The sequence below is a fragment of the Mirounga angustirostris genome, unplaced genomic scaffold (genome assembly GCF_029215605.1).
Source record: "Mirounga angustirostris isolate CCGP_5_RB_7025 unplaced genomic scaffold, mMirAng1.0.hap1 SCAF_3, whole genome shotgun sequence".
Classification (NCBI taxonomy): domain Eukaryota; kingdom Metazoa; phylum Chordata; class Mammalia; order Carnivora; family Phocidae; genus Mirounga; species Mirounga angustirostris.
The window spans coordinates 181,114,082-181,127,498 of record NW_026991711.1 but is presented as its reverse complement, the minus strand read 5'-3'; the positions used below and the strand labels follow the sequence as shown (position 1 = coordinate 181,127,498).

The 13,417-nt window shown below is 42.2% G+C and overlaps 1 protein-coding gene across 2 annotated transcripts in view; it reads left to right on the top strand.

Annotated features, from left to right (window-relative positions):
* AP1S3 (adaptor related protein complex 1 subunit sigma 3) overlaps window positions 1-12,836 on the top strand; it is a 53,827-nt gene extending 40,991 nt beyond the window's left edge. The window contains exons 5-6 of one of the 2 annotated variants that reach the window (XR_010410312.1): window positions 2,260-2,475; window positions 4,881-5,018. Coding sequence is in view for 1 of the 2 variants with exons in the window: in XM_064587147.1 (XP_064443217.1) it covers window positions 4,881-5,018; window positions 10,779-10,814 (174 nt within the window). In the remaining variant the exon portion in view is untranslated. Of the gene's footprint in view, window positions 1-2,259; window positions 2,476-4,880; window positions 5,019-10,778 lie in introns of those variants that run through there. The other variant, XM_064587147.1, reaches the window with a different exon arrangement.
* Window positions 12,837-13,417: the final 581 nt, after the last annotated feature.

Sequence of the window (13,417 nt, the reverse complement as noted above, 5' to 3'; positions counted from 1 at the left end):
GGAGGTTAAATTTTTATGTCAGTCTTATCTGACCAAATATTAGATATTTGAGAACACATTGCTTTCTTAAGAGAATCTAAATCACCTTCACCAAAGCTGAGCCCAGTTAAGATATAAAGAGAATCAGAATGAATTCCTATTTCTCTAACATTAATTTTTCATCCTATTTTGGTGTACCTTTAGAAGCTCTGTCTTTCCCATGGACCAAAATTTAATTCACTAAAAAATTCAAGGAATCTTTTATTAAGCTAAGAGCAGCTAAGAGCAATTCAAGGCTATCTGCCCAGTAGGTGTTCAGTTCTTATTAATTAACTGTGATGAGCAAAGCCTACCAGTACTGATTCTCATTGACATCATCTCAGGAATAATATATTTCTCTTTGGCTTTCTTTTCCTCTTGTGTTAATCCTGAAGGTCTCCTGGAATTCTACCCTTAATATTATCGAAGAGAAAACTTTGTCCCGAGCTTCTCTTATAACATTGGAAAATATTACTTTCCTGTGACAGATAAATCAAAATCTCTGGCTACTAATTTATGTGTTTTTTGAGCATTTTTCAATTCCAGGGAGATTTACAAGGATTAACTGGTTAATCTTTTGATCTTCAGTAAACAGCATTAACCCCAATTTATGGAGGCTAAGAAGAAATGTCCCAGAATCTCCCAGTTGATAAAGGTCTGTCTGAGGATTTGGCCACCTGCATATTTTCCCATTATAGACTATAGTGTGAGTTTTTACAGATGTGCTCAGAGAGTATGGGTGTTGCTGCCCCAGAGAGGTTTGATCTTGATTTAGGAAGTTTTCTGGGAGGAAGAGGAGGGCTCTGAGTCCTGCTGGGTCCTGGTGTCCACTCACTCACTAACCAGACTCATGATTTTGGCTCGGGATAGATCTCTAATTTACATATAAGAAAAATAACACTCAAAAAGATTAATAGAAATATTTACTTTGCTAATCTCATGGGGCTATTGTGAGGATCGAAGCAACAGTGTAATTAACAATACTTTACAAACTGTCAATTGCTATGTCATTGTACCTTAAACCGTAATTATTGTATGTATGGTTTTATACATTTACTGTATATAATTTAAACTTTTTGTATTTACTTTAGAACAGAATTTAGTAAGAGAAGGTTCTTAGACTCTATCCAGAAGTATTTAGTTATTGAAATGCCAGAAATAATCTTCTGCATCATGTATTCTGCTACAAGAATAGACCCTCAGGTCAGATTATAGTAAGGCATAGGCTAAGAGATCAAGGGTAAAATTAAATTATCACTGTTTCTGCCTTTTATAAGCTTTCTTCCAGAATAGAGATACACAAGAAATGAGAAAAGAAATTAACAGTCTCATGTGTTTATGAACATGGAAACCACTTGTTTTTGCATAATTAGATGAAATGCAGTCATTTGAGCATCAAGGGCATATTCCTGATGTACCGGGACAGTACCCTTGAGGTGGACTCACAAGTATTTGAGTAATTGCTCTGCATTTGGTCTAAGGTGCTCTGGGAGATATTCCCTGTTCTTACTCACAGATACAGTAACCCCTTGGGGTTAGGATCAAAGAATAACCAAAGAAGTAGCATTTTGGAGTTGCCATATATGAAATAGTTGCTCATTTGTAACTCTCTATAATTTCAATGGAACTTGTGCATCTGTTTCCTTATGATCTAGAGATAGTAATTGTATATCCAAGCTGCCTCTGTGTGTGTATGTGTGTGTATGTGTGTGTATGTGTGTGTGTGTATCTGGCTTTGCATGCCCTGTTACTTTATTCCCATCTCTTGAAACTAGATGCAGTAAATTAATTGCCCCATGGCTGCTGGCCAGCCTGCAGGTTGCCTCTCTGAGAGTGGGGTTTGAGATGGTCCTAGAGAACTAGAGAACTTGCATTAGTATCTGTCAGGTTCATCTTGCAGGATTCTAATTGCTGGTTTCTCCTAATGAGGCTCCTGTCTGTCTCGGACTCCTGGTCTACGCCTGCCTTGAACTCTGAGGTTCCTCAGCTCTTGCTACTATAACTACTGACTTCCTGCCTCTTCTGACCTCTGGTAACTGCTTGCTTCTCGTACCTTCTCTAATGAGCATGGATGCCTGATCTATTGTGTTTTCTTTCTGTTTATCTGTATTATTTAAAACTGTGTATTTTTTTACATATCCTTCTAGACATATACAGTTTTATTTTTAAATGGGATTATGCATATTATGACATTATGCATATTATTCTGCAACTTTTTCTCCCCCCTCCCCCCACTTACAGATGTATCTTGGAGTTCTTTCCACAGCCGTCCATAGAAATCTATCTCATTCTTTCCAACTTCTACATGGAATTTCCATGTCATCAGCGCAGGCAGAGATAGACTGTTGAGGGAGGAGGGAAGTAGCTCTAGATATATACACCCACTTGTTGTTGATTTACCCACTTGATGCTGCTTTCTAATGAATGAGGAGACCATGACCTTTGCAGATGAATTAGGTGAGTTTTTCTGAGCTGGCCATTTATGATAGCGGTATTTACCTAACTGTTTACCTTGTGGAGTCTGCAAGCTTATTGACCTAAATGGTAAATGTATGACCTAAACCCTTTGCTAAAATGTTGACATGGGTTTTATGTAAAGTTATAGTACTCAGCAACATCAGAGAACTGTTGGTCTGGGAAGCCATTAATTCCCAGCATCACAGAAACAAGGCCTAAGTGATGACTGACTCATTTATCCTGCAGATGTGTACTGCGTCCTGTTATGTGCGAGATACCAGAGATAGCGAGATGACTGATAAGATAAGGTCTGTGCCTGAGCTCACAGTACTGGGGGGGCAGAGATTGATCAGTCAGCATACACAGAAAGAGAGAACACAGAGCAAGCGGTGTGAAATCCGAATGGGGGAGAAAGGCTTCGGTGGAATCATTGTGCCCCTGACTTTTGAATCTGGCCTTGAAAAATGAGCTTAATTTTGCCAGCAGAATAAAGAAAAGGCCAACTGGGGGTCATTGCAGGAATTGCTGGGATGGGCAAAGGGTAAAGGCATAAGAGAAGCCGGTGAGTTAGTGGAGTGTGGGTGTAGCATGGGGTGGCTGAGTGCTGACATGCGCAGCAGATAGCCCACCCAGGCTGGGTGGTCAGGAGTCCTATATGCCAGGCAGAGGAATGGAAGCTTTGTCCTTAACATAAGACCCTACTCAGGAGAGGAAAGAGATCGGCACTTCAGCACAGTGTTAATGGTTGTTGGCCTTGAGTGCGGACGGACACCGCCTAGAAGGTCATTGCAGTGGCCTTCATGAGACGCTGCAGGCTGGAGCAGCGGTGGTGAACGGGGAGAAGACAGGAAGGGCTGGGATTTATTTCCATGATAGAATCAATAGGAATTGGAGACCAGACTGAGAGGGATGAGACTGAAGGAGAGAGAGGGATGAGGGGGAGGGGGAAAGAAGTGGATCTGTGGGATGAATTAGATTGGGCCACAGATAGAGGTTGCAGCTATGAAGGAAAACAGGGTCTGCGGGGAAAAGAATACGCTTGACCTCAGTTTGGCACCTGGTGCCTTGGCCTGAGGAATATCCAGGCAGAGAGGTCTAATGAGCAGGTGGAAATATTGGACTCGCCCCAGAAGGAGATCAGGGCTAGACATCTGGGTTTGTTAAGACACCTGCATGCCAGACACAGCTGTAGAGCGTCCTTGGCATTGTCTAGAATATACGTAGGGCTTTCATGAAAAACACCAGCATTAAAGCAGAAGGTGGGTCACTGGAATGTAAGACACATGCAGCCGTGAGGCTGGCTTTGCTGATTCTGTCCCGAGAACTCCATAAATACTTCCTAACCAAATGTGAAGTAGGGGTAGAGATCATCCAACGAGTCTGAGAAGGATTCAGGATTCAGCAGAGATGGAAGACAGGAACAGGCATTGAATGGCATTGCCAAAGTCAGGGAGCAGGGGAGAGGGGATTTTCAGGAAAAAGACTGGTGAAGGGTATCCAGTGTTGCTGAGAAGTGAAGGAGGGGGAGGGCTAAAAACTTGCAGGTGGAAGCCTTCCAGAGGGTGTGGAACCGGAAACAGAAGTGTTGGGGAGTTGAGGAATAAGTGAGAAGGAAAACCTCAGGAGAGTGCCTGAGTGCTGGTCCGGTCAGGGAATTGGAAACAAGCCCTATCTGGATTATTGGGGGAGGGGGGTGCTCTTGTCGCTTGCTTCCCTTACACAGCAAAATCTATCGGACTCTGTTTTGGTCTATGATAGTCGTTCTCCCTGTGTGGTCCCCAGACCCGCCTCATTAGCATCACCTGGGAACCAGTTACAAGTGCAGACTCTCAGGCCTTACCCAGACCCACCGAATCCGAAACTCCAGGGCTGGGGCCCAAGCACTGTGTCCCTTAAGGAGCCTTCTGGGGGATTCGGATACACTCTGAAGTTTGAGAACCACTGGCTTGTGACATAATTTTGAGAAAAATTAGCACAGTTGAGCTAATTTGCCTCTGAAGAGTGAGCTTCTGAGAGTCCTAAAGCTAGGAGCCAAGATTTCCAGCCGGTTGAGTAGGAGGAAGGAGGCGTTGTCCTCTGCCTGACTTGCAGTGGGGACTTGGCTTCTATTCGTGCAGATGGAAATATGAGCTCGTGCTGCCTGATTCCTGTCCCAAGTCTCAAATTTCTTGTTGTGACATAAAGAAATATTATTTAGGGACATGGCCTGCTTAATGGAATGTGGTTTTACTTTTGCTAAAGGCCTGGGATCCCCTCGTTCTGTTTCTCGGTCCTTACGATACCATCTGATGGTTTTATCTTTGGTATGCCACATGGGTGTAACTGTTGAGAAAGCTTGAGACACTGACATTTGTTTGCCCTGATATTCCTGCAAGTTTACCAAAACATTTGTTTTTGTCTACCAGGTCTGTGAGCTGGATATTATCTTTAATTTCGAAAAGGCTTATTTTATCCTTGACGAGTTTATAATGGGTGGAGAAATTCAGGAAACGTCCAAAAAATCTGCTGTCAAAGCCATTGAAGATTCTGATATGTTACAGGAGGTCAGTACCCAGCGTTGGTGCCATGGGGGAAAATGATAATGATGATGGTGGTGATGATGATGATATGTTGGCAGAGACTTACTGAGCGCTTCCTCTATGCTGAGTGCAGTTTCTAAGTAACTTACCTGTTTTAACTCATTTAATTATCACAATACCTCTAAGAGGTGGGTAGCATTTTTTGCCCTCATTTTGAAGCTGAGTAAACTGAGACACAGAGAGGTTAAACAATCTGCTTGATGTGACACAGCCAGTAAGTGTGGAATAGAGATTTGAACGCAGGACGCTGGGCTCCAGAATCTTCGTTCTTTGTTTGGCTGAGTTTTTTTTTTAGTGAGGATACCTAACTGTCAAAAAGGTATCAAAAGCTTGGTGCTAATTTTTTTTCAAGGATTTTACGAGAGGTATAAAAAGATTTTCATTAAAATATCTGCGCTACCGGGGCGCCTGGGTGGCTCAGTCGTTAGGCGTCTGCCTTCGGCTCAGGTCATGATCCCAGGGTCCTGGGATCGAGCCCCGCATCGGGCTCCCTGCTCGGCGGGAAGCCTGCTTCTCCCTCTCCCACTCCCCCGCTTGTGTTCCTGCTCTCACTAACTCTCTCTCTTTGTCAAGTAAATAAATAAAATCTTTAAAAAATATATATATATCTGCGCTACCCTGGGAAAGGAGAATAGGAGTACGTCGTTATTTCATTTACCAGGGATATTAGAGCTTTATTATTGAAGATGGCATTTATCATTTTAATTAAAATTTCTCACACCTCCCGCCTAGGCTGCCTGTGTGCTCCTATTTGCATAAATAAATTGAGAATACTGTGGCTTGCTTGCCAAGGTATAAATGGGCCCAGAAGCATCCATGTGCTCCTGGTTCTGTGATATTTATATAAAATACAGTGGGTCTCGGGCGCCTGGGTGGCTCAGTTGGTTGAGCGACTGCCTTCGGCTCAGGTCATGATCCTGGAGACCCAGGATTGAGTCCCGCATCGGGCTTCCTGCTCGGCAGGGAGTCTGCTTCTCCCTCTGACCCTCCCCCTCTCATGCTCTCTCTCTCTCAAATAAATAAATAAAATCTTAAAAAAAAAAAATACAGTGGGTCTTTTAGAAGCAGGCTAGATTGGCATTGTACCCAGTAAGGGGACTCACCTACATCAGCCCCTTCACTCCTTCCTCCCAATGACACCGAGAAAGAGCACATCACCCCTCTGACCTTTGGCCTCCCTAATGAGGTGAACCCACCAGCTCTGGCTCAAAGCTGAGCTCTGTCCTGGCTTCACCACCCCTGGGTACTTCTTCCTGCAGCGTCCATGGGTCTTTCCGCTTGCCTGTTTTACAGTAGCCGGTCAGGAGATCCCAGAGGATCATAAACTCTCTCTTAAAAATTGGCATTAAAGCCATTCTTACTGCCTTTTGAGAAAGAAGATACTGACTGTGTTAATAAAACAACATCAGGCATGGTTTCCTAGCCCCTTTTTTGTGCACGTCTCTGAACCGACGAGTTGCTCCTGCCCATCCAGGGGAACCGGTCCTCAGGTGAACGGACCCTGAGGAAGACCTCTGTAGGAGCAGTACCCCAGTGTCTGCGCGTGCCTTTTAGGAGGCCGGTGCATTTCTTTCCAGAGTTGTTCTTGCCTCAAGAAATGCACTTAAACTTTCTGCTGTTTACTTGGCTCTCTCCAAATGCCACAGGAAGGGAATTTTACAAGGTGCTTGAGAACTCAGTGGTTTGGAAATTCCACAGAACTACCTTTCTTAAAACATGCCAGGGGTTATTTATAATTCTATCCTCAGGGCCCTGACTGTGGAGTCTAAGCCTTACAGGAGAAAGGGACTTTTTAGCAGGGTCTTTGGCACTCACAGTAATTAAAGCTTTTTGAATTGGGGCCAAGACACACCTGGATTATTTTGAATTCCTCCTCTGTAAGAAATATATAGAGTTTCAAAGAGCTTGCAGTGAATCTGGTTCCATGGAACTCTGGGAAGCACAGATTTCAGGAGAGAGCCCTTTCACAAGTAAACATTAACTGGTAGTTCATGTCCCTGGTGATCAAGTGGAAGGTCTTGATGGGTAGGCCTCCGGATCCCCTCCATTTAGCCCCGGCGTCCCCATAGTGAGCAGGCAATGCCATGACTGCCCTCCAAATCTCTCTTGGTGAAATCACAGCACCTGCCAAATAGAGACAGTGTTATCAGTGCTCTCTTGGGCTCTGGGTACTTCAGCTAAGTCAGTGAATCAGTGAACATTTGGGGAGCTGATTGAGAAATTGACTGTGTATATCTGATCAGAAATGTTTAGAATGAAGGGGTGCAAGTAACATAATTACATAAGGAAAAACATGACTGCTTTCTTTTTTTCCCTGTTCTCTGGACCTGAGCACACACATGTAGCTATTAAAGGTTAAGGGAGGCCTTTGTAATATTGCTTGTGCTTTTAGCTCCTGGAACTTTCCCCGACTCCTACCCAGGAAAGGTTTCTTAGAATAGAAAGGCTGTCCTCACATATTTAGTAAGAAGATACATAGTCTTAAATCTCCAAATGCTCAGGGATTATTCTGAGTGTACTGGGGCTTGACATTAGTAGTACGGATTAAGAAAAAAACAGTTTAAGTGGTTGGGGGTGACTTTAGGAGGTGCCTTATTTTCAGGGGGACAACCTGTGGGCGGTGGTGCGGAATGAGAAGAGAAAAGAAGCTGAAAGGGAAAGATGGTCCTCATTAGCTGCGGGGGTTGCAATTCCTGGCATCGCCAGCGGGGGCGACCGACAGAAGAGGTTCCCCCACAGGGTGAGAAGCGAGGGTCAAAATGTACCTCATTAGCTCACGAAACAGGATATCTTGCCTGTGTATGTGTGGATGCGTGAGAAATGGCTAGGTGCACCCCAACATTGTCACCCTTAAAAGCACAACTCATGTTAACAGCTAAGCGGAACCATAGTGCAGTAAAAAGTTGTAGTGCACACAGTGCTGAATCCACAAGAAATGTGGGGGTACAAGATGGATAACAGATGGGGTCCTGAGGGACAGATCTGGGTCCTCTTGTGAATGGCCAGAGCAGAGCTCTTTAAGGTTGTGTCATTCTTAAAAGTCTGTTCCAACCTTGAAAGTGGCAAGCTCAAGAAAATACGGACCTTGTGTGCTCTTGGTTCATGTAATCTAGGGAACAGCATGGTTCAGAAAGGGCAGTCCGTGCAGTCTTTAGCGGGCTGAGTTAACCAGTGCTGTGAAGCAGGGCCGATAACTAGAGGCCAGTGAACCAGGAAGTCAGTGGAGTGACAATTCCAGAGCCTTTTGCTGGCCCAAGCCCCTTCCAAGGCTGCAGGCTCATGTGGTGAGATTTGCAAAGGTAGGATATCTAACTGCAAAGCATATGTAGCCATGCAATGAACATATTATAAAGTGTGTCAGGTACTTAATGAATGGAAACCATATGCTGTTGTTCTGAATTCTGCGGTATTTGTCATCTTTTAAAAATTTATCATCCGAGGGATGCCTGTGTGGCTCAGTTGGTTAAGCGTCTGCTTTTGGCTCAGGTCATGATCTCAGGGTCCTGAGATCGAGCCACGCATCGGGCTCCTTGCTCAGCAGGGAACGTGCTTCTCCCTCTGCATGCTGCTCCCCTTACTTGTGCTCTCTCTCTCTCTTTCTCTGACAAATAAATAAATAAAATCTTCTAAAAAAAATTTATCATCTGGGGGCACCTGGGTGGCTCAGTCAATTAAGCATCTGCCTTCGGCTTAGGTCATGATCTCAGGGTCCTGGGATCGAGCCCCACATCGGGCTCCCTGCTCTCTGTTTGTCCCTCTCACTCTCCCTCTGTGCTCTCCCTCTCTCAAATAAATAAATAATTTTTAAAAAAAAGTTAGCATCTGTTATTTCTTTTCTCATTCTAAATAAACTTTATACCCAATTTTGTATTTCTTTGTATTCCTTTTTTTTGTGAGAGAGAGAGAGAGTGCAAGCTGGGGTTGGGGGAGAAGCAGAGGAAATCTTAAGCAGGCTCCATGCTGGGGGAGCCCCAGTGCAGGGTTCGATCTCACAACCCTGTGATCATGACCTGAGCCAAAATTAAGAGTTGGACGCTTAACTGACTGAGCCACCCAGGTGCCCCTTTGTATTCCTTTTTTAATGATATAAACTCCAGATGCTACAAAATAGGCATGGGCCCCAGGCCAATGTGATACTCCGGCTAACTTTAAAGACACCAGCAGCTTCTGTAAGAGGAGATACAGGGCAAAGGTCTTAGGGTGTGGGTTGCTGTTGGCCAGTGTGAGGTGTAAGAGCTTTATAAGAAAGTGTGGATGACTGAGCACAAGTATTTCATCAGAGGAACACTGGAATTCTAAACAGAGCTGGTGAAAACCAGTTAGAGCACTGGATTTCTTTTTTTTGTTTTGTTTTTAAAGATTTATTTATTTGAGACACAGAGATACAGAGAGAGAGAGAGCATGAGCAGGGAGAGAGGCAGAGGGAGAAGGAGAAGCAGGCTCCCCGCTGAGCCAGGAGCCCGATGCGGGGCTCGATCCCAGGACCCTGGAATCATGACCTGAGCCGAAGGCAGACGCTTAACCATCTGAGCCACCCAGGCGCCCCAGAACACCGGATTTCTAACTTCAGTACCCTCTGAGCAATGTTGCTTAGCCATGGCCTTGCTCAGTTTGGCCCATGCTGATCAATGTCTTCCCTGGCAGGTGCAAGTGAATCATGTACCCTGAGGTTCAGGCCTAAGAACAGGTTGCACATTGCTGATTGAGCTGACCCTGGCTCACACGGAAAAGGCAGGGGCATTACCCAAGGCTTGGTACTTGCCTTGAACTTCCTTATTGATTCAACCCAGGAACCACTCTGTTAAACAAATATATATGTTTACAGTAGGAAAGAATGCAAGAGAAAGTCCATTCGCCTTGCATGATAAAGGGCTTGCAAAATCACTGTATATTTTAACTCTACCTCTAGTTGCAAATCTGTCCAAACATTTTTTAAAAAGTGCTGGAAAAAAATTATGGCCTTGTGGTGTGTTAGCAAACTTGCCAACTGATGGGGATGAAGAAAGTTTGCATACTTTGGAGGAAAGCGTTTCAAAATACGTGGAAGAAATTCTTTTTTTTTTTTTAAGATTTTAATTTATTTATTTGACAGAGAGACAGCGAGAGAGGGAACACAAGCAGGGGGAGTGGGAGAGGGAGAAGCAGGCTCCCTGCCGAGCAGGGGGCCAGATGCAGGGCTCGATCCCAGGACCCTGGGATCATGACCTGAGCCGAAGGCAGATGCTTAACGGACTGAGCCACCCAGGAGCCCCTACATGGAAGAAATTCTTATGAATCGTAGTCTATCCTTTATATCTTGCCAGTAAGTGTAAAAAGATGTTTTGCACAGAATCTGTAGCAGAAACTGAGATTTCTCTAATACATGTGCCTGGAGGTGGTTCTCATGATCGTTTCAGTAGGCATATTTATCTGAAGTCAACAGTGATATGCTGGCCGCTGATGCTTTAGTATTTTTCTTATCCGACATTCTTTTTATGATCAAGCTCAGCTCTTTGTCTGTTGAAAGTTATTTAGTTCCAGCCATATGGAGATGTATGCAAATTATTCTCAAACTCTGAACCACTGTTCTTGATCAGGATGCAAAGATTTATGTCCATATATGTTTCGGGAACTTCTGTTCAGTAACAGCAAAAAATGAGTAAGTAAAAGAATGAAAAAGGTTTCACCTGCTGCTAAAGGCTGTGGTTTAAGGGGAAATTGTTCTAATTTATTTTTCTCTTTCAGACAATGGAAGAATATATGAACAAGCCTACGTTTTAGCTATGCATCTACTTGAAGAGTCCAAGTGCTACATGCTGGGAGCCTATAAATTAGCAAATTCCTGGTGTCCAGTTCTTTGACAGAGCCCCCGGCATCATGCCAAAAATAACCTAAAAGGGATTCTTTGTTAACTAGCAAAGGGTTGTTTAACATAATATATTTATCATTATTACATATCTGTATTATACTGTATATACCTACTTATTGTAGTCTGGATGTTCAAATAACTGCTTCGTGACTCAACTGACTGAATATTTGTTTTGCAGTGTTTGAACCCGTGTGATATTTTTAAGCTAATTTAAATAAATGTGTCACAATATGTTTTTTGTTGCATTTGATCCTCTACTGACAACTGAAAAGTGCATTGTAATAACCCCTGATTTTGAATGTAAAATATATGTTATATCAATAATTCTTTTCTAAATGTTTAGCTTTTTAAATTTTGTAATAATTCCAAGTTTTGTTAAGAGTTCAGAGCTCATACATAATGCTAGACATTTTTAATATGCTTAGTAAAATGTAACTTCAGTCCAGATACAATGTATCTGATTTTAATGTCCTAAATTCATTTATTTTTTCAGGGTTGGAATTAAGGAAAATAACCAAAGGCAATAAGGGACTTAAATGGTTTTGATGTCTTAGAAGCGGCCATCTAGTTGAAGTTTTAATTTTACCTTTTAGTTGAATATTAAGGGCATTCCGATAAGGCTGTGTTTCCTACAAACTCTGTGTATTTAATAAGGATTTGAGACTTCAGAGATACAGTGTCTGTGACTTCTCTTACTATAAAAATAGTATAATGAAGACTAATACCAATAGTAGTAATTATTATTACTACTATGATTTTAATAATTTTTGAGGTTCCAAGCACTCATTGCTTGAGAGATTTTGCTTCAAATATGTTTTATTGTATGCCTACTGTATTAGAAGACTTATTGTTTATTAGACTTAGAGAATTGAATATTATTACAGCCTATATGGTAGATGCTCTTCCTTCTTTTTTATTTCCTCATGCCCCAAATTTTGCTGCTGACCATTATTATGGTGAGTATGTTGCATTTGTGCTTCCTGGAATGAAAGCTCTATATAACCAGGTAGTAAATGTGATCAGGCATTATAGGAAAATAGTTCGTCATACTCTGTCTTGATGTCCCACTTCTGATGTCCTGTCTGTGCATTTTTAATGTTAGTTTTGAGGTCTGGTATGATTCCTGTTGGAGTGGTTAGGAGCCCCTTAGTGTTTTTCCTATGAGAAGAGTATGCTTGCTGTTGTATTCTTTCTCTAGAAGATCCTATATGGTAGATCTTTAGAGAACATGAAGGAAAAATGTCCTCTTTGAGGGAAAAATGTCCTCTTTGGTTCATCTTGCCAGATAGATTTAGGGGAAAATAACAAGACAAGACCACAAGAACAGAAAAAATAATTGATCAATTCCTCAATAGAGCCATTACTAAAATGAAATAACTCAAATTAGAATGTGAAGGAATTATTGGGCTTTTAATACCTAATATTTACTCAAATTAATCATGTGATTACAATGATGGCATGGCTTGAAGTTTAGCTGTCATTTTTGATCACTTATGTTTATTTTATGTCTTCAGATTTGTGGTTTCACTTTTTTGTTGTCAATATGGTGGAACTCTTTATTTTTAAAAAGTTTTGTAGAGATGGACTTTATATAAATCAACACAGTTTTTCTGGTTCCTTTGAAGTTTTCCACCATTTTGGGGTGAAGGTATTTATTCATGTATTCTTTCAAATTGGATACTTCCACATTAGGCACTGTTGAGCTGTATGGAGGGCTTTTCAGACTCCATGTCAGTGTCTCACCTAGAAAATGAACATAATGATATAGCACACTGTGTAAATTTGAGGGATTTGGGGGACATTTTACGTGGGTCTTGGTGAAAATAATAATTATATTTTCTTTATATTATATAATTATAATAAAACTACCAAGTGAAAGATAATAAATGCTAAATTTGTATAAAACTTACAAATAAAATGTTTTTAAATTTTTTAATGAGAAACTTGAGTGTGCTTTTATGAATATAATTATTTTTTAGTCTGATAGTCCAATTTTATGCATGAAATTGCTACCCATACTTCCTGGTGAAGTCCCTTTAAAGTGATCTCTTTATTTTCTTGGTACTTACTGTCCAAGAGCAACTTCACAAGCATGTGACAGCAGATGAGAGAAGAGTATTTACTGTTTTGCTCCTATTGACTTCTTTCTCATCATTCACCCACATTTTTCTTTAAAGATTTTATTTATTTGAGAGAGAGAGAGGGAAAGCATGAACCGGGGGAGGGGCAGGCAGGGTGAGAGGGAGAACCAGGCTCCCCGCTGAGCAGGGAGCCTGATGGGCTTGATCCCAGGACCCTGGGATCATGACCTGAGCCAGAGTCAGCCACTTAACCGACTGAGCCACCCAGGAGCCCCCATTCACCCCCATTTTGATAATCTGATCTCTTTGCGGGTACTTAGTGATGCAATCATTCTTTAAATCTAGTAATTTATTTTCTTTCATGAACAAATGTAAAGTTGGCATTTACTGTGACAAAGTAAGTGAATCTTCATTCAGACTCATTTTCCAAATCA